Genomic DNA, 22,282 nt, shown 5'->3' on the forward strand with positions numbered 1-22,282 from the left:
AGTAAAAAGAAACATAACAATAATAATAACAATAATAAAATAAATAAATAAATAAATGGCTAAAGAATCCACAAAAAAAATCAAAAGTTTTAGTTTTTGATTTTTGACATTCGCACTGCTACACAGATGACACATATGATGTAAAAGATATAGGTTGTCTAGTTTTCAAAATGGATAAAAAAAAAAAAAGACAAATAGATATTGTAATTTTATTCGGATTGTGCCTGATCCTAGGTCGCTGGATAGGATCAAGACATCCCTACTGATTTCTGTTCACCAAGGTTTACTAATTCTGGTGCAAAATGGAAACTACAAAACGTAAAAATCAGTTAATTGAATCTAAAAGAGAGGTTTCCCCCATTTTATTTTTAAGACATGCACAATAGAGCTTAGATAGCAGTTCAGTTCATACATCTAACATCCCTTTCCTTTCATATCTAATATGCATTTCTGGTATCTTCTCAAAAGAAGATGAGGGATCAGAAAATTAGCATCATAAACACTGTGTTATCTCTAAAGATAAGCAATCGCTAGCTAAACACTTTTTTTTACGAAGGCTGGGAGAGACGGAATGCACCATCCATCCAGCTGCAGAAGTGTGGAAGGCGCAAAGCTGCCTTTGTGAATGGAGATCTTTAGATATTGTAGCCTGTGTAAAGCTGCATGTGTCTATGAATGGGGAATCCCAAGTCCAAATAAGCTTTCCCCCACTCTCTCACTTTTCTCTCTCTTATTCTCTCTCCCTCTCTCCCTCCCTCTCTCGCTTTCTCTCATACACACAGATTTTGATGGCAGTCCATTTTGACGCCATAATGCGTGTACTAAGTAAGTTAGATTAAGTCAATGAAAGACTGTTTAAATCACTCCCTTATCTCAAAAAAACAAACACTATTGTATCAGAATGAGCTGCATTAGAATGCAGGAAAATTAGACTGTTACATATAGCGGCAATACTAACGCTGCAGTCGCTAATTGACAAACATTTATGGTGATCTCTTTTTCTGCTGTACTGTTTAACAGATCAAAGCCATGTAAAGCTAGCAGATGATCTGTGACGACATATTCCAACATGTAAAATATAAATATCAAAGAAACCTCCACTTTCTCTCACATCTTACATAATAAAGATTTCATAATCATATAACCTGAAATACACACCTACCAATCTCAGAAATAAAGGTTTGGGAATAAACGGATGCTAGCTTGACTTTAATTGGTACAAAATCTTTACAAACACAGGTCTTCAAAGAACCATCTAATAAACAGTTATGGAGTGAACCAAAAGTGGTTCTTACATGGTGTCACTACAAAGAACCCATATGAGAGTGTGTGAAGACCAGGTTAAAGTGGATTTTTGTACAAATACAAGCTTGATGAGGTGCGTATGAAATGATGTGCATACTATGAGTTAATCATGTGACTCTGCACTGCAAAAATACATATATGACTTTAAAAATAAAACAATGCTACAAAGTGTTCTTTTATTGAACCACTTAATGGTACCAAAAAGAGTTTACCCTGCTTTTGTTGGTGTAACTGGCTCTAGATTTTGGATTGCTGTGAGCATTTGATTGCATCCAGTAATTCAGCATTGAATGTTGGTAAGGTCAAGCCCAGGATGGAGTTTCACGATTCTAAAGAACACGGTTCCACTGCTCCATCGGGAAACTGCTGATAGGTCTAAATTTGGCCCTGTAATACTTGATGGCAACTCAACTGTAAGGGACAGGGGTCAGGAGTGGGCCAAAATGTGTAGACAGTACAAACTAGGCTGTGAATTAGCAGAAATATCAACACATTATATATATATATATATATATATATATATATATATATATATATATATATATATATACATATATATATATTCTTTAGATACATTCTTTAGATTCTGTAGATACATGTGTCAAAATACATGGGTAACAATTGAATATACTAGGTGATTTATTGCTTGTTTTTTATTATATTTTAGTAACAATTTTAAAAATATATAATATGGCATATTTTGTTTGAGTTTGTCATTATGTAGGGGCTGGTACAGTGTAGTGGATGTATAGTTTAAATACCTTCTCTGACAAGCCTTTAAGCAAAAAAAGCTGGGCTCTAGACTCTTGTGAACATGGACAAGATCATCTGCCAAATTACATAAACGTAATATTAAAATAAAAGATTACAAGCTAAAACTAGTCAGTTTGGTCTAGTTGTGAACACAATGTGAAGAAATGTGAATGTGTATTTAAAATGCAGTCAGTTATTATTAGTATGACCAGACTGAGGGTCTGGATGCAGGATGAGGTGGCTTTGATTCAATTCCTCATGCTGAGCAGCACATAGAGCCCAGCCTCACTGATACCCATTCAAGAGCAAAACGGTAAAAATCAGATTACTGCCTCCTCCTTCAGCTGGAATGAAAGAAGAGAATAAGTGGGAGATTCAGGAGAAACAGGGGAGTTTAAGAAACAGGAAGCAAGAGAAGAGCTTACCTCTTCACGCAACTTTATCAACTGCCACATGAAGGCACAGAAACAGGGGAGAGAGGAGAGAGAAAGAGAGGCGGAGAGAGAGAGGGAGAGAAAGAGAGAGATGGATAAAAAGGAGAGACATGGCAGGAAGCAGATCAGTCATGCGGCTGGGTGCAGAATTAACCTTGACGATTTATCTGTTTGCATGTTTAGCATTTAGAAATCACAGACAAACACATTAAACGAAGCTAAACACGAGACTCATGCCGACTTTTTTGAACAAACAAAGATCAAGTTCTCGCGCTGTCACATTAAACAAAGAGAGTGGGAATGGATTTCTCTACTCTCTGCGTCTAAACTATCATCATCAAGGAGGAGAAGGGGGGGAACAGTCACATCACAGCACTCGATATGGCATAAGCAAAGCAAAAAAAAAAAAAAACTAGACGCACAGTACAGTGGGAAATACAGACTGGGTACAGTGCACAGACAGACTCTCAGCATCTAGGCTCTTTAACTAGAACACTGCTGGAGCTAGCTTACCTGTACACTCAAGCAAAAACATGCAATACTTTTCTTACCATCAGACACTGTTAGGACTGGCCAATATGTCATACATGTATATAAGAACTATAGCAAATATATATATATATATATATATATATATATATATATATATATATATATATATATATATATATATATATATATGATAGGCATAAAAAATGACCACATAATAAAATTGTTTAAGCAGCACACGTGACCATTGCGATTTAATCCAAAAAAAGGTCAGTGAAGAGTGAAGTATCACCAAGAGTGCACCCATCTTATGTTCATTATCTGAAAATAGAGGATTTTATGTTATATTTCTATTTTTTGGGGGGTTTTTTTCCTGACAGAAACATGCATGCAAAACCACTGTTTCTACACACTCATACACATTAATACATACATACATACATACATACATACATACATAATTCTTAAATATATAGGACATACATATATACATACATTTACACAGGGCCCAATTACTATTTAGATGTGAGCATGTTTTATTCATTTTTGATGAAAGAGAATTGCAAATAAAAGAAATTCACAATATAATACATGTTCAGCGTGCGAGCGTGCACTGCACAGATTGTGAACGGGTCAGTCAACAAGGCTCCCTCAAAAACAAGCTCTTCACTATTTAAAAAAGGGAAAAAAGAAAGTGTGTCCTTAAAAGAGAAGGAGCAGCGCTTATCGTGAACGCACAACACATTCAGCTGAGGAGGGGAAGGACAAGTTTCTTAATTTGTCAGCCGTTGCAGGTGATTTTTTTTTATCTCTATTTCTTGTGAGAGATTAAAGGTTAGCAGATCTAAGGGGAGGCTCTGGGCCATTATTAGACCTCTCTCATCTCTCTTTGTGGGTGCTGGTCATTTTGAATTTTTCTATTTTTAAATCATTTGCTATCATATCAGGAAAGAGGCAGGAGGACTTGGATCATAAATTATAAACCTGATTCCAGACTAGAAAGGCCGAGGTCTGCGGGATTGATGTTAAACTGCGCCGGTGTGGCCGCAGTCGGAGAGGACGGTGGGCTCCGCTGCGCCGAAGCGATTCCTCGCGCTTGCTGCCGACTGACAACAAAGCCCAGGCTGCAGCTCAAAACATTAAGGAGCTATTATGAAGCACGTCAGTAAAACTGAGAGACTAGAGCTTTTTTTGATCTCCCAAATTACCTTTAGCACATAAAGAAGGAGGAGGAAGCTAATGGATAAAACAGCTTAAAATAGAATAATCAAAGTGGAGGGAAAAAGGCTTGTGGGAATAACGAATGAACAACTTTTTTTTTTTTTTTTGCTCATTATAAATATTTTTCATTTTAGTATTGTTTTTTTTTTAATTTTTTAAAACAAATTTAACATTGGCTAAAAAAATAGAGACAGTAGTATATCCACATTATTAATAAACTATTTTTTAACACTTTATTTATCTCGAAAATGGTTATATCATACTAAATACTGAATACTTAGACGGGCTACTATTATATATTCTAGGTTCGCACATGCGCATCTTTTTGTTCACTGTATTGTTTTTTCGTTTTTGTTTTATTTTAAAGGTCATGACCCTGAACCGGCCACATTGTTCAGAAGGCCAGAGTTTAAAATCACTCCTCATACACATCTATTTAAAATTTGCGTGAGCCAGCTTTAGCCGTTGCTAACTCAACACATGCGTCGCTGATCTCAATGACGAGCGAAACAAAACTTGTTCAATCTTATTTGTGCTGCTTGGGCGACTGTGAGCCTTCATTGAGGATTTGCCCTCGCTACATGGGAGATTTTTAAGCTCGGTGTTGTTCTTTTCATTTCTTTTCTGTTTCGCTCTTTTTTACCGTACTGAAAAGCACATGAAGAAATCTCTTTAGCGTTACCTGAATTCACTACCTTTGGCTGGAGCGCAGTTAACACAGAATAACATAAAATGGCGTGACAACGCGTCGGAACCGCTATCTTGGCGTTTGGCGAGCCAGTATTTAAAACTGCACTGCTGCAATTTTTCTGTTATGATAATCAGCAGATTTTCAAACAAAGATTTTTTTTTCGTTCAATACAGAATTCGATACAAGTGGTAATCTGCTTCCTTTGTAGCCTGGAAAATCTGGTCCATGCCGGCTGAAACCAGCACAATCTCTTGTGGCCAAGCTGCTGTGACTGAAATCGAAACTATTCCACAGAGTGTTCCTGAGCAAAAAATGTGTGTGCGCTTCCACGAGTACGTGTGTGGTAAAGTGTGTTTTGGGAAGGGGGCGGGTGTTGAGGGGGTGAGAAGGGACAGAAAAAAAGTGCAATGGTAGACCACCACATTATTTAAAAAAAAGAAAAAAAAAAGCGATAGCGCCAATTCGGTCTCTGTCCGCATACAGATAACGAATAAATGCCGAACTCTATTAAACCGTCCTTTAGCCATTATCGCAGGGCCAACACGCCATTTTCAGAACTTATAACGACTCCCTATTTACTTAGCTATAAATCCTTGCCATGTTACGAACAGATTTGTGACTGGTAATGATCTGCTCAGCCAGGGCTATATGAAATGATCCTGACCTCTTTCAGATCGTCAGGAATTAAATTGACCGACTTGCTCCAGCCCCCGTTCCCCCCTCCGCCATCCCCTCTATCGTTCCCGTCTTGCTCGATAAAAAAACCCTGAAGTTCCGAGCACTCCACTCACAGCACGACCAAGACTTGTGTTATCTCCCCAAGTTTTTAAAATGGAAATTAAGTAAATACGGCACCTGGGAAAAGCTGGGGGAAGAGAATTCATCCCTATATATTTTTTTTATATTTCATTTTCTTAATCTATTTATTTCATCTTTATTAACAGACAGAAAATGCAAGTGGTTCACTAATGCTCCATATTTTGTATGCAATAAAAATACATAATTCCTAATTCTCAACAATAAATAATAAAGGTCTTTGTTTGGACCAAGATGAGTTTCTTATTAACACAGCGCCCACGGATTAAAAAGGGGGGAAGCAGGCAGAGAGGACACTGAAAATGCCTCAGCTGTGCAAACAAATACAAATAAAGGAGCTCGACACACAACTGTTAAATGCAACAGTTTCCATGCACAGTGAATTTACTTCACTGGTGTTTGCAGTCGCTATATATTAGCATTGTTAGTGTGGCCACAGTCTTGTTTTTGGACGTGCTGTTTCGTTGGTAGGTGATTGGCTACTTAAATGAGCTAAACTGAAAGATTTGCGTGGATGTTGCTGTGCATATTGCTATTACAGCTCATAAGGCAGCAAGATTTTTGGGGGGGAAAAAAGAAAATAATTGTAACAGTCTATCACTAAACTTTATCTGAGCAGCTTTTTAAATCTATATTTTAGGATGTGCCATATCGTATCATACACAATAGTAATCATAATTTTTTAAACAATAAAAAAAATGCAGGCTATTTTGTATTTGTATTTCTACTGCATATTCTTTCATTATAATTATTTTAAATAAAGTCTTGTTAAGTCTTGAAAAGTTATTGTTGTTTAATAATTAGACAAACATTTACAGATAGTTGTGTACCTACTGTTATATTTATAAAGAATAGAGTTTTTAAATGTATTTTGTTGCAGTAGTATATACTTGAAATTAATAAAATATTTTTCAGTGTATATCATATAGCGAAGACTATTTTTAATGCAAAAAACATACCGTAAAATTTCCTAATATTATTTAAGGGACATGCTGCCCACCTATACACAAGAGTATTTCTTATTGAAATAAATGTAACTTGTTGACATGTACATAATAAATATGGTTAAATGAAAGCATCCTATAGCAATAAAAATATATGTATAAATGCACATTGGGGCTGCACAATACTGGATTTTTTGGCTATTCATATATTATAATTTCATTATAATTATAATTTCATTAGTAGTCCTTAGAAGTCAATGATTCAACGTGTCATGATAAATTCACTCTTTGTATCGAAAGTAATAAAGACTTTGAGGAGATATAATATATTTTAGAAAATAAGAACATCGCAAATTTTCCTTTCTTGTATCAAGCTAGTTGGACCATGGCATGTTTGATATAGTTGTCCTTATATAACACTGCACATCCTGGAATGTAAATATTGAACATGCATTTATTGCAATGTTGATACTGAAAAAAAAATTAAATAATTTTAAACAAGCTGTTTACATTTTTTTCCATTCCATAACGTAACTGGATTTATTAAAAAAAGGCAAAACACCGAATAGATGTTGAATAATAACTAAAATTAAAATGCATAAGTGAGCTCATAAGGAGTTGGTTTTAAATAAGGATGAGAAAGCATGGTGGGAAAAGGGGAGCGAGTTCTAATATTTGGCTCCTTTGACAGTAATTTGATAAGAACCGTCACTGTCTGCAGCCTGACAGCTCTGGCAGCACATCTACCCTCCACTTCCATATAAAATGTCACACTCACTGTTTTTGTGGCACTAATTTGGAGGGAATATGCATATCAATTATGCATCTAGGCTAACCATACATATGTTTGTAAGATGTGCAGTGCAAGGGTCATCATTGAAATGGTAATAAATAGGAAATCAAAAACAAAAGAGAAAACTTTATTTAGCTCAGCTGCCTGCGATCTCGCTGTACTTTCACAACATGCCCACAGAAGCACAGCGAGAAGGTGTGTGTGTGTGTGTGTGTGTGTGTGTGTGTGTGTGTGTGTGTGTGTGTTTGTGTGTGTGTGCGCGTGTGAGTGCGTGGGACACGTGGTTCCCTTACCAAAGTTAGCAGCGTAATTAAAATGCAATATAATTATTCAAAAGACCTTGTTGTTGGCAGTCTAAAAGCAGCTGTGTAGGTGAGACAGTGCGTCTCAAGGCTCAAACTGCTGGCTTTACTGTTGTTATTTTTATTTTTGATGCACCACTTCAGAGATAATACATAATCATTTTTAACAGAGTGAGACATTGTCATTAAATGTTTTTTTTTTTTTTTTTTTAGATGGGTATTTTTTTCTTTTGATATAAATGAATCAATTTAATTTTGAAGACTGTATATCTATTTTCTTTTCTTTACTATTACTATTATTCTGTTTTTGGTCACTTCTAATTGAACTGTACTGTAAATACAGCATTGCAGATTTATTTAATATCCATCAAATTACATTCTTAATTTAGATATATTTGAAAGATATATTACATTATTGTCAAGAGGAACATGATAATATTTATTGTACTATATAATGTTTTAAGGTATCAATGACATGCTTTTTGTTTGAGTGTGTAATGAACATATTTTTTTTATCATATTATTTAGCTCTATTATTGTCCCTTGATATTATAATTATATACCTTGCTTGTAATATTTCAGTTTACATATTGAGAGATTGGGTAGAAATTCTGTATACTCTGTATACTCCAATTTACTCATTTTCTGAAGTTATGTTCAACCAGACATTTTTTGTAGTGTTGTAGTTTGCAGTTCGTCTCTATAACACACTGCTGTCTGTAGCTTCAGTCTGTGTGGTTGCACCACCTCGTGTGGTGTTTAAAAGACTGTGAAAGCTGCAGATTTTCAGGATTTTCTTTTTTTTTTTTTTTTTTTTGGTGAGTTGGGTGTGTGGGGTAGTGGGGGGTCATCTTTAGAAAAGATAAGCACTTGGACGGATGGGGAACAGCTGGGAGAAAGGGGGAATTTGCCCCAATCTGGTGCTGGCCAGAAGATGGCCAGAGCCTGGAGCCTATTCAGGACTGGGCAGCTTTGCATTAAACAGTGTTGCTTCCGCATGACTTGGTGCCAATAGTGGAGCGGGTTCTGGGAGAGGGCCCCTCACAGCCCCTCGTGGCCCTGACCTGCCTTCACCCCGAGCAGCCACCCACACCGGGAGCCCAAAGCTCCTGATTAGCGCCCTACCTGATTCTCAGAGGAGCTGCCGTCATCCCCGAGGAGCTCGTTCCGCACCTCATCACTGTAGGCAATACGTGACCTTTTCTGCAATGGAGGGAGAGAGAGAGAGAGAGAGAGAGGGAGAAAGAGAGAGAGATAGGGAGAGAGAGAAAGAGGAAGGAGGAAGACCAAGAAGAAGGAAGGAAAAGAGGAGGAAGAAGAAGAGGGTATGGGGGGAGAAAGAAAAACAAGCTTTAGTTCAGTTTCCTTTCAACAAAAAAAGGAAAAAATACATAACGTACATTTCTGAAGCACGAGGGCCCCCTAATGGACCAACACATGAAACAAATACTTATACCTGGTGCCTGCTAGAGAGTGGATGCTGTGCTTATGATGAACCCAAGTGTGCTAGTGTGTGTGTGTGTGTGTGTGTTCATGTCCGTGTAGCCATTCCGGTTCAAGTGAATCTGAGCCACGGAAATAATAGAGGGGGGGTAAAGATGAGCCCCCACTTCCACTTAAATAAATAAAAAGTGAAGAACGGTGATGCAGAGGAGGAGGCGAAGGCAGGGAGTGTATTAGAAAAGTATCAGTTGTCAGAGGGAAATCTGTTCTGGGGGCTGTCACCGCTGTCAGCCCTGTACTCTGGCAGGCCCTGTGATAATGTACAGCCGAGCAGCTAGACAGAGAATAATTCATCAACCAGGTTGACGCGATTGGCGTGCCATCAGATTTTTGGGCGCTCTCTCCTGGTCTCCTCTGTTACACGCTGGAGAGGGGAGAACGCCATGTCCAAAAAGGCAAGAAATAATATATATATATATATATATATATATATATATATATATATATATATATATATATATATATATATATATATATATATATATATAAAACGAGAAAGAGAGAAAGATAGAAAGAGAGAGAGCAAAAGAGAAAGCAAAAGAAAACAGGCACACCCATACACACACAGACACACACACACTTCAGAGTGTGCCACCTTCAATTCTGAAAGAGCACAAGCTGTGTACCGTGTGTTTACAAAACACAGCCAATCTCTTCAAATACCCTCCAAACTAAACACACAGCGGCGGCGAGAAATAAATAGTGTTTACTGATCCCTCTGTCCCTCGCTCTGTTCACCACTCCACCACTCCGCCACGCTCCAGGTGGACAAACCCATAAAAGATGCACCTACTAAGGAGACCTCAATCCCAAAAAAAAAGATACAAAAATAGCTCAATACAGACCACACAGATAAAGAACAAGATCATTATCAAATAAAATATATATAATGGGATAATGGGAAATTCCATACCCATTTTTACTGTCTGTATTTGCATTTGCATATTGTCAAAGTAAAAATCCCCCCAAAAATTGTGTAAAATATGAATTTGTGGTGTATTTTGTCTTTTCATTTTGTGATGTAATTTTGTTCTTTAAATTTGCAAATGGGCAAAATTATACAACAATAATATATATTTCTTGATTTTATTCAATTAATTTTATTTTATATTTTCTTAATTCAATACAATAATAATAATAATCATAATAATAATAATCCGATAATGATTTAAACAATAAACAAACAAACAACAAAAAAAATTTCCACAACGGATGTCTGTATCTACACATTTCTTTATATTAGATTCATGTTCAGCCCTATTTCCATTTTTTACATTGTGTCAAAACTGCACAATAACTGGGCCAATGTTCCAACATTTCCTTTTTTTTCCCACAAAAAATTTAAATAAAACAAGATTTTAGCAGAACAGTCACTCTAATTTAATACTTTTGATTTATACATTATTTTTCACATTTTACCATAATTAACATTCTTTTCTTAAAACTGCATTAAAATTGACCACATGTAATTTCTAATTTTCACTCTTTATATCTTTGATTAATTGCTTAAATTCATTTAATGAACAAATGTATTGAAGAGAAAGAATGCCTTAAGAGCAACAAAAAAGCCATTATCAGCAAATATATCAGTCTTCTAATAATACTGAACAAAAGAACTGTGGGAGTTAGAGCAGGTTCAGCTGAGAATTCCCCAATAAAGCAGATAAAATGAATAGAAATAAAATATTTGTCACATTCTTATGAAGCAATAGTGTTGTGTTCTGTTTGTTGATCAGTAATTGTTAATCACCTATCCTAAGGACACACACACACACACACACACACACACACTCACTCTCAAACACACCAAAGCTGCACTGACACACCAGAAAAACAAAGTGTGTCTTCTTCTGCTGGAGGAAAAAAAAAGAAAGAAAAAAAAACACCCACATGTTCCATTTTAGTGGAGTTTCATCTTAAAGAAGAGCGCAGTAACTTTGGGGAATGTAGGCTCACTGGTAATTGAAACTTGAAGCCTTGGAGAGGAGAACTTCATTTGAATACATGCACTGACATCTTCTTCAAACCCGCCGCGCTAGTTTGTTTCATTCTGCAGCTTCTAAATAGCTGTTTGTTGTAGCTGAGAGCATCAACCACTTTGGCAATGTAACCTTTGAGTGGTGCGCTCACAAAAAGAATGGCAAATGCAGCTTTAAGTCATGGAGGGGGGAAAGCCAGTGACTGAAACAAAGAGCGATGTCTCTCCCAGCCCGTTTACACCATTTCAAAACTCCCCCTGCAGTAAAACAAGCCTTGCGCTGATTATTCCCCCTTCATCTGACGCTACAGCGCGGCAGCCAGGCAATATTGACTGCTTAACCCTTGGAAACACTTTGATTAGCGCTCCACACTAGACCAACTTAAACAGCATTACAATCACTTTTCTCTTTTTCTCCCCGTACGCTCGTCTTTTAGTTCAGACGGTGCAGCATTATTAGGTGCCTGCGTTTCTAAGGATGACGGGACAAGTTACGTGTTTAAATAATGGGCGAGAATGACCTAAAATCACTCACGGTTCAGATCATGTGAAAGCTATTATATAAATATATGAGAAAGCCCAATAATAAGTGGAGCTCTTAGCCCAAAATCAATTGATCAATAGATTTAAACTTCATCCTTATGCTACTTATAGCACTGTAAAGCTGGAGGCACTCAAATTAAAAACTGCACCGCAAAAACAACATGAAACCGAGTGAAGAGGCTTTGTAATCTAAAGAGAATGAGCACTTTCACAGATACCTTATTGCTTAGAGAAAAGAAAGGAGAAATCTTCTTCTTTCTTTTTTTAATCTGTTTGAAAGGTCTGTCTTTTGTCACTTTTTTTAATCTTGGGTGAGAATTTGCTTCTATTCCCGGAAGCACAAGAAGAAGAACAAGTACAAAGATCCATCTTAAGTTTATGCAAAGTGGTCTGTCTGCCTTTTATAACAGACACATCTCGTCAAACCCGAGACGGAGGTTCTGGTGTCCTGTCAGAAAACACACACGTGTTATAACTCTGTTGACATGAAATCATGAAATTGAAAAGGAGGAGGGGGATACAAAAAAAAAAAAAAAAAACACTGCTCAACTCATCAAACTGTACTGCTTAGGCATGCATAATATTTTTTATTGGATATGCAAATGAGTCCATATTGTCTGCAGATCTAACAGATAAAAAAAAAAACACCAAAAATGTTTTTGAATAAATTATCTATTATCTATCTTACAAGAAATATTAGCTTAATAAAAAATGAATCCTAGTTTAATTTAATTCTCTTAAATGGTTATTTAAAAGTTTAAGAGTGGTGCATTTCAGAACCTTCATTTTTTTCAAGAGGTAAATATATATATATATATATATATATATATATATATATATATATAAAAAACATCAAATATTTTTAATAATAATAAAAAACATGTCCAAAGCTGGTCTCTTCCAATGTCATGAATAATTAAAAATCATATTCACAAATATTCGCAAATCAACCCAATTTTCCCCCTTTTCTCGCCCAGTCTTCACACTGACAGCAAAAAAAAAAAAAAAAAAAAAAAGCCACACAAGGACGCCGCTCCAAATAATAATGGCACCTCGTCGTCTGCAAAAGTAAACAGTTCATTAGACTGGCTGTTAAAGGCGTAAAAATACCCACGGGCAGAGTTTAATGAGAGGCCCTGAAGTGACTCTGTGAACGCTTTTCCTCCACTTCTCTGCTCTTTATTTTTACCCCACGCACACGGCTGGTGGCAAAAGCGTGAAGAGTAATTAATGATATTTAATTTACAAAGTGTGTTTCATTAAGTATTTCTCACCAGTGGGAAATGTCTGGCCGGTCGTGATTTTGACTTAATGGACTTTTGTCAAACGAGATGTGTGTCTGCCTCAAATTGCCATTTAACCTATTCTTTCTGCCACTAATCATCTCCTCAACATGTTTAAGAGGAATTAGCACCTCGAGTGTGAAACGGGAAAATAAACACTACACGTGGATCTGCTAGTAGGAGTGTACCTTATATCATACACAATAATGCTGCCAAAATATATGAAACGATAAAAAGATCCATATCATTATAATAGTGGCATTCTGTCCAGATAGAAGTGTATTGTATTAGTTTAGATTTGTTATATACTGTGAATGTTTTAATGGTTGCAGTTAATATTCAGGCAATAAATATTTGTTATTTAGTATTATAGCACATTTTTTTCTGTTACATTACTAAATTTTTAGGTTACATTATTATTGTCTGATACAAAAATCAGTCTTTGTAAGTTAATGTTATTAACATAATGGACAAAATAATTTCCACAGAAAATGAAAAACTGTTACATGTGTGCATGATAAAACCTTAATATTTATTTTGTTTATTAAAGAAAAAAAAATGCTGTCATATCACCAAAATTATTGTTATTGCGAAAACATTCTTAAATATCGTGATGCAATTATATATCGTCTACTTCTACCTGCTAACCAGTATCTAAAATATTAACCGGTGTGAGCAGCACCCGCTCCTCTCACCCAGTCTGTACTGAGGTACTGAACACTGAGGCTGCTATAGATCAACAACTCAGCTCAAACTGACCATAAACTTTAAGGGGGGTTTTGTTTTCTTGTTTTTTTCATATTCCTCCTCGAGGTGTGAGTAACGTATGGTCCACACTTGCCTCAGAGTCAGTGGTAGTGGTGGTGGTGCCATAAGAAGAAGGGATGATCTGTGGTGGTTAAAGAAAGCGAAGACCTTTTCGAGCAGGCTGCACTATCACAACACAGTCTTAAATAATGCATCTCATCCTAGCAGGGGGCTAACATTCTCCACAAGCAAAAAGAACAGCATGTAGGCACGCACGCACACACACACACACACACACACACACACACAAACACTCCACTGTCTCTCTTTCTCCCTCTCTCTCCCTCTTCCACACAAACACATATATATGTACACACAACATTTTCCTCCAGTATCTTTTATACGGCAAGTGCAAACATACTGGTGGCTGCTGCTCAATTAAATAAGTGTTCCGTTTTATTTGCGTTTGATAAAATATCAGATAAAAGAACCAAGCAGCAATTACCGTGGGGGGGTCTGAGCTCTTTTTAAGGCTTTCTTTGCGTCCTTGCTATCTCCGAATCCATTCAGTCTATCATCAGAGAGAATGTGTGGGTATGTAAGATAGACGGCCAAAGGCGTGTTTATGTGTAGACATGACATTTGTGTTAGTCACTTAATAAAATTATTGGGGAAGTGAAGAACACAGGCATCAGATAACAGCATGGGGCCTCTCATTAGCACACAGGTTAGCGGTTTGTGGCTTTAACGCATAAAGCATTGTGTTTCACAACCACACACAAGACTCTAATTCTCACAAAGACTGAAAAGCAAAGCGCACACAAATGAGCACAACACATTCACTGAGCCTGAAAAGCAACAAATGTACACTCCAGCAGCACATTAGATCCACTCAAATAATAGATTAAATACACATTATGATAGAAGATGATGTTCTGAGCTATACAATTTTTTTTTGTAAAAGTTTTGTAAAAAATACAGATTTTTAAGATACATCTTCTATATTTTAAGATATATATATAATTTTACAATCATCAATCATCATAGCATCCTATCCTGTGCTATAATTTGCTTGCTTCATACAAAAGAGAAATTCACACAGTTCTCATATCCCATAACATATCCATCAGACATAACATATTTTATTTGCCCAATATAATCAGTTTACTCCAATAATCAATACACAGATAATAATATTTCAACATTACTTCTGAAGAAATCTAGTTAAAATTCATGTATCCTTTAATATCATACTATATATCATATATTTATATTGATTGTATCATTCATATCATTGCAAATGTTCTAATATTGTTCAATCATTCCATATATAAATGCCAATAACAGCAAAAATGGAGATACAGGTTTTTGTTTAAAAGCAAAAATATTGATGCATATATAGCTCAGTAGCATGTATACATCTAAATATACGTCTAAATATATCTTCATTTGATAATGAATTTAGCATGAAAAAGGCTGCAAGGCAAAATGCCTTAAAATAGAGACTGATAATGAATTACTATGTGAAATAAATGAACTAAACGGAAATATACTCCAAACGGAACAATAAACACAACATATGAACCAGTTTGGACACACTGTCTAATTCAATATTTCTTTATTTAATTTATTTTCTAGATTGTAGATTAATATTAAAGGCATAAATCAATTAAGGGACACGTGTTAAATTATGTAGTAAAAAGTAAAAAAAAAAAAAATAGTTAGTCCTTAACATTAATCCGCTGATCTAAACCTGATGAACTGAGATGATGATTTAGGATGAGCTGGAGCTTCACAGCGTGAAGGACAAGCAGCAACTATTGTTCAGCACTTCCAGGAACTCCTTCAAGAGGCTGAGAAAACTATTCCAGGTGATTCTCCCTCATAAAGACACTGAGATTAAAATAGAATCTAAAGAAGATCTAAAAGAATCTAAAGTGTAAAAATATTTTGGTTTGCTTAACACTTTTTTTTTACTACACAATTCTGCATGTGTTCCTGTATAACTTAAATATAGTCTTCAATATTTATAATAATAAATATACAATGTAAAAAAAAAAAGACGAAAGAAAACACATTGAATTTAATCCAAACTTTTGACAGGTACTGTTTCTGTATGTATTAAAGCAAAATTCCTATTTTGCCAGAACTGAACATACTAAAAAACAAAACTAGAACATATTTAATATGCAATTATTTTTGGAACATGTAATGCTTTTGTTTGTAATGTTTTAGAATGTCCAAAAACGTTTTACTTAAGTGCCCAAACTTTTGCAAAACTTTTGCTGAAAATACAAATTTATAAAAGTATATAACAAACAACCAAACAACATGAACAAAAAGCACAAAATACACCTACATTAAAGGAGGCAAGGATTTTTTGTTTGTTTGTTTTAATACAAAAATATATTGACTTAATTTAAAGTAAATTTACATATTGACTGTGTTTAGTATAGATTTTTGTGATAAGTTGTGTTGTTATTGTTTATGAACCAGCAACAGTCAATAACACTAACGACTGCTCTCTCCGAGCGCAAAGCGCCGAGGGAAGCGGATCGCAGCAGAAAACCGATCGCAACTGAACTCTCAACAAAGGAACAAATTCAACCGGGTTTGATTGAAGAAGCAGCATATACTTTTTGAAGGCCGGGGAGTCGCTGCGAATGGTTATTTCTTTAAGGCATAAGAGCCGATTAAACTGTATATTAAAATATGGAAGCATTTCTAATGAAAAATCAAAGGCCGCTTTCTCTCTCCCCCTTTCTCTCCGTGCCGCTCTCTGCCGCACATTAATACTGGGCTGGGAGAGGGGCTGGTGCGGGCGCTGGCAGAGCAGACCCCGGCTAGGCAGCGGCGCAGAAATCAATAGAGAAGAGCCGGTGGGGAGGGAGCCTGCCAGAGCAGGCAGGGCCAGGCCTGCTCCCATCACAGCGCTCTCCTCTGGCGTGCAGTGGGGAATAAAACGGGCCTCCCTGGGTCAGCGCCAGAGAAAAGGTGAGATTAGAGGAAATGGAGGAGGGATTTCTGAGGCACGGGATACCTGGCGAGCAGGGGACCAATCGCCCATTAGCCTGTGGCTACCTACATATGGTTCACTGAACCTTCCACAGAAAAGAACTTTCTTCTCCATGTCTCCCCCATGCCTTTCTCTCAACATCTCTCTCTCTATACTTCTCTTTTGGAAACAATAAAAAAAGAAACACACACACTTACACACATATACACACACCCCGCTCACTTTTAACTCTTTCTCAGCTTTGCCAGTGGTTCCTCTACTGACCTCAATTCACGTTACACTCAGCTGTTTGATGTCTATTCTGAGTGTTTCATCTAAGAATACAACCTGCTGGTCAAACAGAGATATCTGCTCACAGAGTTTATTATTATTATTATGTGTGTGTGTGTGTGTGTTCATCCTTGTGTCTGCATGGATAATCTAAACCCTGCCTTATTATAAAGGCCTTTCTCCAGCATGGCCATTGTCTAGGCTGAATAGGCAGGTCATTAGCATGCGAATGCTAAACAGGCATAGGAGCTTAACTACATCATTAATGCTATATATTCAGGCATACGTCTCCACTTTATATAAAGCAGATTCAAATGAGATTTAGGCCAAGGCTTCGTACAGACAACTCAACTTAACAATGTGACTCTTTCTGAGTCAAGCTAAAAGCAACCAGAATAATTCTAGGACTGTTACACTGTTACACTACAGCTTGGCATGTTCTCCTCCTCCAGTCTTACACACTGCTTTTGGATAACTTTATGCCACTCCTGGTGCAAAAACTCAAGCAGTTTAGCTTGGTTTAATATCTTGTGATCATCCATCTTCCTCTTAATTATATTATAGAGATTTCATTTAGGTAAAATCATCATTTTAATTGGTCTCTTAATTATTATTATTGTTATTTATCTGTATATGAGGATACATTTAGAAAGATTTGGATGGGAACAAGTGCATGCTTTCATCTAGAGCTGAGCAATAAAAAAAAAAAAATATATATATATATATATATATATATATATATATATATATATTAATCGGAAACAAAATACAGAGCTAGGGCTGCACAATATATCAAATCACTATCTTCATTGAAACATCTACATATGCAATATCACACTGCAGTATATAATGCAAATATAATCATTTATTTGCTACAACTTGCTTGATACAAAAGGAATATACTCACTGTTGTCATTACCTATGACATTTTATCAGCCCAATATCATTTATTTTACTTCAATCTTTAATACGCAGTGGGTATTATTAATATGATTTCTAGAAAGATCTGGTAAAAAGAAATCTTTAATTTTTGACATCTCAATATACATAGCATGCTTTAGCTTACACAATATATATATAGTTCTTTATAGAACAAAAGTACCTCTTCTATAGCATCCCTCAAGGACCATTTGAAGGCCCTTTATTTTTGAGAGTGTACATCAAAAGTGGATTTACCTGCTACTTCAAATACAGACGCAATGCTAATTTCAAAAGGTACTGAGAATGCTATGAAATACATCTCTGCAGTAGCTAAAATGTTCTCTTTTAGAGCGAGAGGTCAGAGTCAAGCAGCAGAAGGCAAATCTGAGTAGACTGAATAAACAGAGAGAAAAGCAAATGCAATTTAATCAATAGTGACCAGCTAAGAGTCAGAAGTCAAAGGGGTTTACTACAAAACATACAAAATACATTCTCTCTTTTCTATGCTGAGAAAAAAAATTTAATTAATAATGAAAAAGGGGAAAAAAAAAAAAAAAAAAAACAGGCCGAAAACAGAAGGCAGATTCTGAAGAATCTGAATTTACAAATGCTAAATTCACAAAGAAACAAAAAGGCAGAAACAGCCTGCATTGAGGAATGCATGACCTTGCTGGCTAGTCTTCCTGTCAGTGTCTTCTTGAGTGTGTCTCCCTACGGTGGGCAAGCCTTCATGATGGAAAAAACAAACAGCTATTTTGCTGTGTAATTTTGATCAAGACTATAGTGTACATTTCCACCACAGGCTTTTATTTTGTTTTTCTTTTAAAAAGCCGCAGATTTCCAGCCAAAACGTTTTCAGAGACAACCAAAAGAACCCTCTCATCCTTCTACATGCCCCTCATTAGAGGCACTTAAGTCAGAGGAGAAGAAATGCCCCTGGAGTGGGAAACTTTGAAATCATTTGCAGATTTCACCGACCCTGTAAATATATTGCACTAAAAGAGGGAACGAGCCAGTGGATGTCAAAGCAGCCGGGGATGTCTAGGTTTTCGTGCTCTCGCCGGGACATGCTTTTTTAAAAAGAGAGAGAGAGAGAGAGAGAAATAACCAATGATTCATAATGCATTTCATAAATACTTCATGATTTTTCATAGTTAAGCCAGTATGGCAAATCAAAATTTTTTTGTCACGTTTTTTCGTCCCAGATGTCAATTTATCACTTTCTAGCGGTGTCACATGTCACTTCCAGTTTATGTGCTTGGGAGGAATAGGCCAAGAGAGGAGACAGCTCCGCTTCGTCTGATTCTCCTGCCTCCTGTCTCCCTCACACACACACACACACACACACACACCATGTGCAGATGCAACTGTCCTAAACAATGAAATCTGCCCTGCAGATCAGTGATCAGTGTCACTGAGAAACTCTGCGTAATGTAGATAAATGGAGAATTATTCATTGGTGGTCTGGTGGTCACATGGCCTGTAAACAATGTAAAGATTATGGAACTGTGATTTTCTGTGATTCACATACGTGCACACGAATATGTTATACAAATACACGTGTCATGAGAACACATTTTTAGGACAGATCTATTTGTGATAAATGTTTTTATATATACATTATTAGAAAAATCTATTTTTTTAGACAGATTTTTGGTCATTACTATATGGTATAATATCACTCTTTTAAAGAGTAGTGACATTTTAATAATTAAAAATATTTGGAATTGAAAATAATAAAAAATGCTTAAATATCACAAAAAAAATAAAAGATAAATAAAATTATATATATTTTTATTTTTCATTCATGTTCCTGGGCTCTCCTGGGTTAATAAACACAATAGATATAATTAAGAACAGCACAAATGATTGAGGTCATGTTTATATATAATCAATTTATGTGTTATTAACTGATAATATAATTATTGTGACTGGTCTATACATAAAAAAAATAACTGCTATGTTAAAAAAAATATATATTTACATTTTAACACATTTTATTTTCGTGTAAACGTCTGAAGTAAAATATGTACATTTTTAAAGCCCATTTTTCCCCATAAACACTGTAAATTGAAGGGTTTTTTTTATATATTTTTAAATAAATGTAAATACATATAAGAAATCTGCATCAATGTTCTGAAGGGATTGTGGCTGGCTGGCTGGCTGCCTCAGAGAAAGCATCCCCTTCTCATTTAGTGCAGCATCTCCTCATTTCCAGCCATGGAGGCTTGATTTTCTCCTCCGAGTGACACAGTCCTTCACCTCATCATCTTCCCATCACTGCGATTACACCATGCGCCACAGAACTGATCTCGCAAAGCCACACAATCCCATCTCTAGCTATCAAAACACAGCTGTCCTCCACCAATCCTCAAGATCCTCAGGCTAAAACTACTCCCCAATAAAAGATGCATTCAAAAAGATTGATTTATTCTTCCCTTAAAACGACCCTATCTCTCGCTAAAAAAAAATAAAGAGAAAAGGAAGCGATAATTCTGAAGGATTTCCATAATAAATGTGGAAGGTTTGTAATGGGAGAGCATTATTGGGACTTTAGCAGGATTGGGGGCTTGTTAGACTACAGAGGACAATTAGACCTAAATCTGAGCTGCCTCCTCTTTAGTGGTGTAAACAGTGGCAGAACAATCCCCGGTTTTCAGGATCCATGTTTGGTTCTAATCTAAGACGATTAAAAGAGTCCAACATCCAGCTCATATATGTATGTCGCGCCTCCTCTTTGTAGAAGTTGCTGTAATAGATGACTTGAGCTGCGTAACAAGGAATCTTACAGACAAGTTTGGGGTTTTGATTTCGGGAGACTCAAAAGGCTTGTGTGCAAAATAAATAAATAAATAAACCAACCATGCTGTGCATAAAACTAAATATAGTGCAGCAGGTCTTAAAAATCTGAGCCACAGATTTTATGTATCATCAGTAACAACTGATGCTGATTAAAAGTGAACAACTTTTTAGAAAAAAAGTTACAGAAAAAAAAAACAGAACTCGGGATTTTATCCAGTTAATTATGAAATCTACATTCAGCTGCTTTTTTCCCCACTAAGCCTCAAAACGAACTAAATCTTGTAGAAAGTTCTAGTGAATCCTTTGCAGTCCTTGAGTCTGACCCATTAGGAAAACATTATAAAATAAAACGCTCCTTGAATAACGAGAAGGTTACTTTGTCCGTGCAGCGACAAAGAGGGAAAATGATAAAGCACTTCAAAAATGTATCCTATTATTGAAAAGTTTTATTATTAAAAAGCACAGAAAAACTAAAGTTCATCATAAAGGGATTTCTGACTATGCTTTATCCTTTACTTTCACTAAAACCAGGATTGGTCTTCATATAAATGATATAGAGGAATCATGCCAATAAATGATGGCACCAAAAACTACATATTTAATCAATGCAGGGCTTAAAAGTAATTATATATCAATATATTGTGAAAGAAAATGTTTCAATAAAGGTGAAATGATTTTAAACATTTCCAATATTTTGATACAATATTTACAGAAGTCACTGATTAGTAGTAAATAGTAGATTAGTAGTTCATTTATCAGAATTTTGTAGGCACATACATATTTCCTTTGCACTTTTGGCAATTTGTTGTGGCTTTTTAACAGTTACACCAATATTGGAATTATATTGTATCAAGCAAATGTAAGAGTACATTGTGTTAAATATTTTGACCATATTGTCCAGTCTTGCAATAAAGGTGCAATAAAATCAATATATAAAATATACTAATAATTTAAATTCAACTACACCTCCTCCGTACTTGTTTTTCTACTTTATTTTATTATAAATTTATAAATGTATTTGTAAATAAAACTCCATATCTAAATATAAATGTCAAATATTTAAATATTACTAGTAACGCCCAGTTGTTATGTGCACAAAAAGGAGAATTACACTTAAATCATTTCATTTTTTAATAGTCTGCAAGTCTGCAAGGTCCTTTAGCTCATAACATTGAGGACATGGCATTGTCATAATGTGAGTTGTAAGTATTCATTCATTTTGTTAAAGGATTAAAATAATAATTGGTTTTACAATAACAGAAAAGTGGGTCTTTTTTGGGAATTATACTTTATGCTTTTTCATTCTTTCCATCTTGTTTGGAGAATATTAGTTAAATTCTCCTCATTTTTCCCCACATGAAGGTCATGTGTAAGTGGTCAACCCCGACACTCTACAAACAATTCAAACTATACAAGCGCACAGAAAACACGTTCTTAATTTATCCAGCTCCACAACGTGAGAATAAATTGT

General features: G+C 35.8%; 1 protein-coding gene across 4 annotated transcripts in view; it reads right to left on the reverse strand.

Annotated features, from left to right (window-relative positions):
* The window catches only part of vti1a (vesicle transport through interaction with t-SNAREs 1A), a 166,642-nt gene that overhangs the window by 127,205 nt on the left and 17,155 nt on the right, over positions 1-22,282 (reverse strand). For 2 of the 4 annotated variants that reach the window (XM_022668948.2, XM_022668946.2), the window contains exons 4-5: positions 8,874-8,951; positions 2,484-2,504 (exon numbers count right to left, since the gene is read on the reverse strand). In XM_022668948.2, the coding sequence (XP_022524669.1) occupies positions 2,484-2,504; positions 8,874-8,951 (99 nt within the window). The remainder of the gene's footprint in view (positions 1-2,483; positions 2,505-8,873; positions 8,952-22,282) is intronic. The other 2 variants (XM_022668949.2, XM_022668947.2) reach the window with 1 other exon arrangement.

The sequence above is a fragment of the Astyanax mexicanus genome, chromosome 15 (genome assembly GCF_023375975.1).
Source record: "Astyanax mexicanus isolate ESR-SI-001 chromosome 15, AstMex3_surface, whole genome shotgun sequence".
Taxonomy (NCBI): Eukaryota; Metazoa; Chordata; class Actinopteri; order Characiformes; family Acestrorhamphidae; genus Astyanax; species Astyanax mexicanus.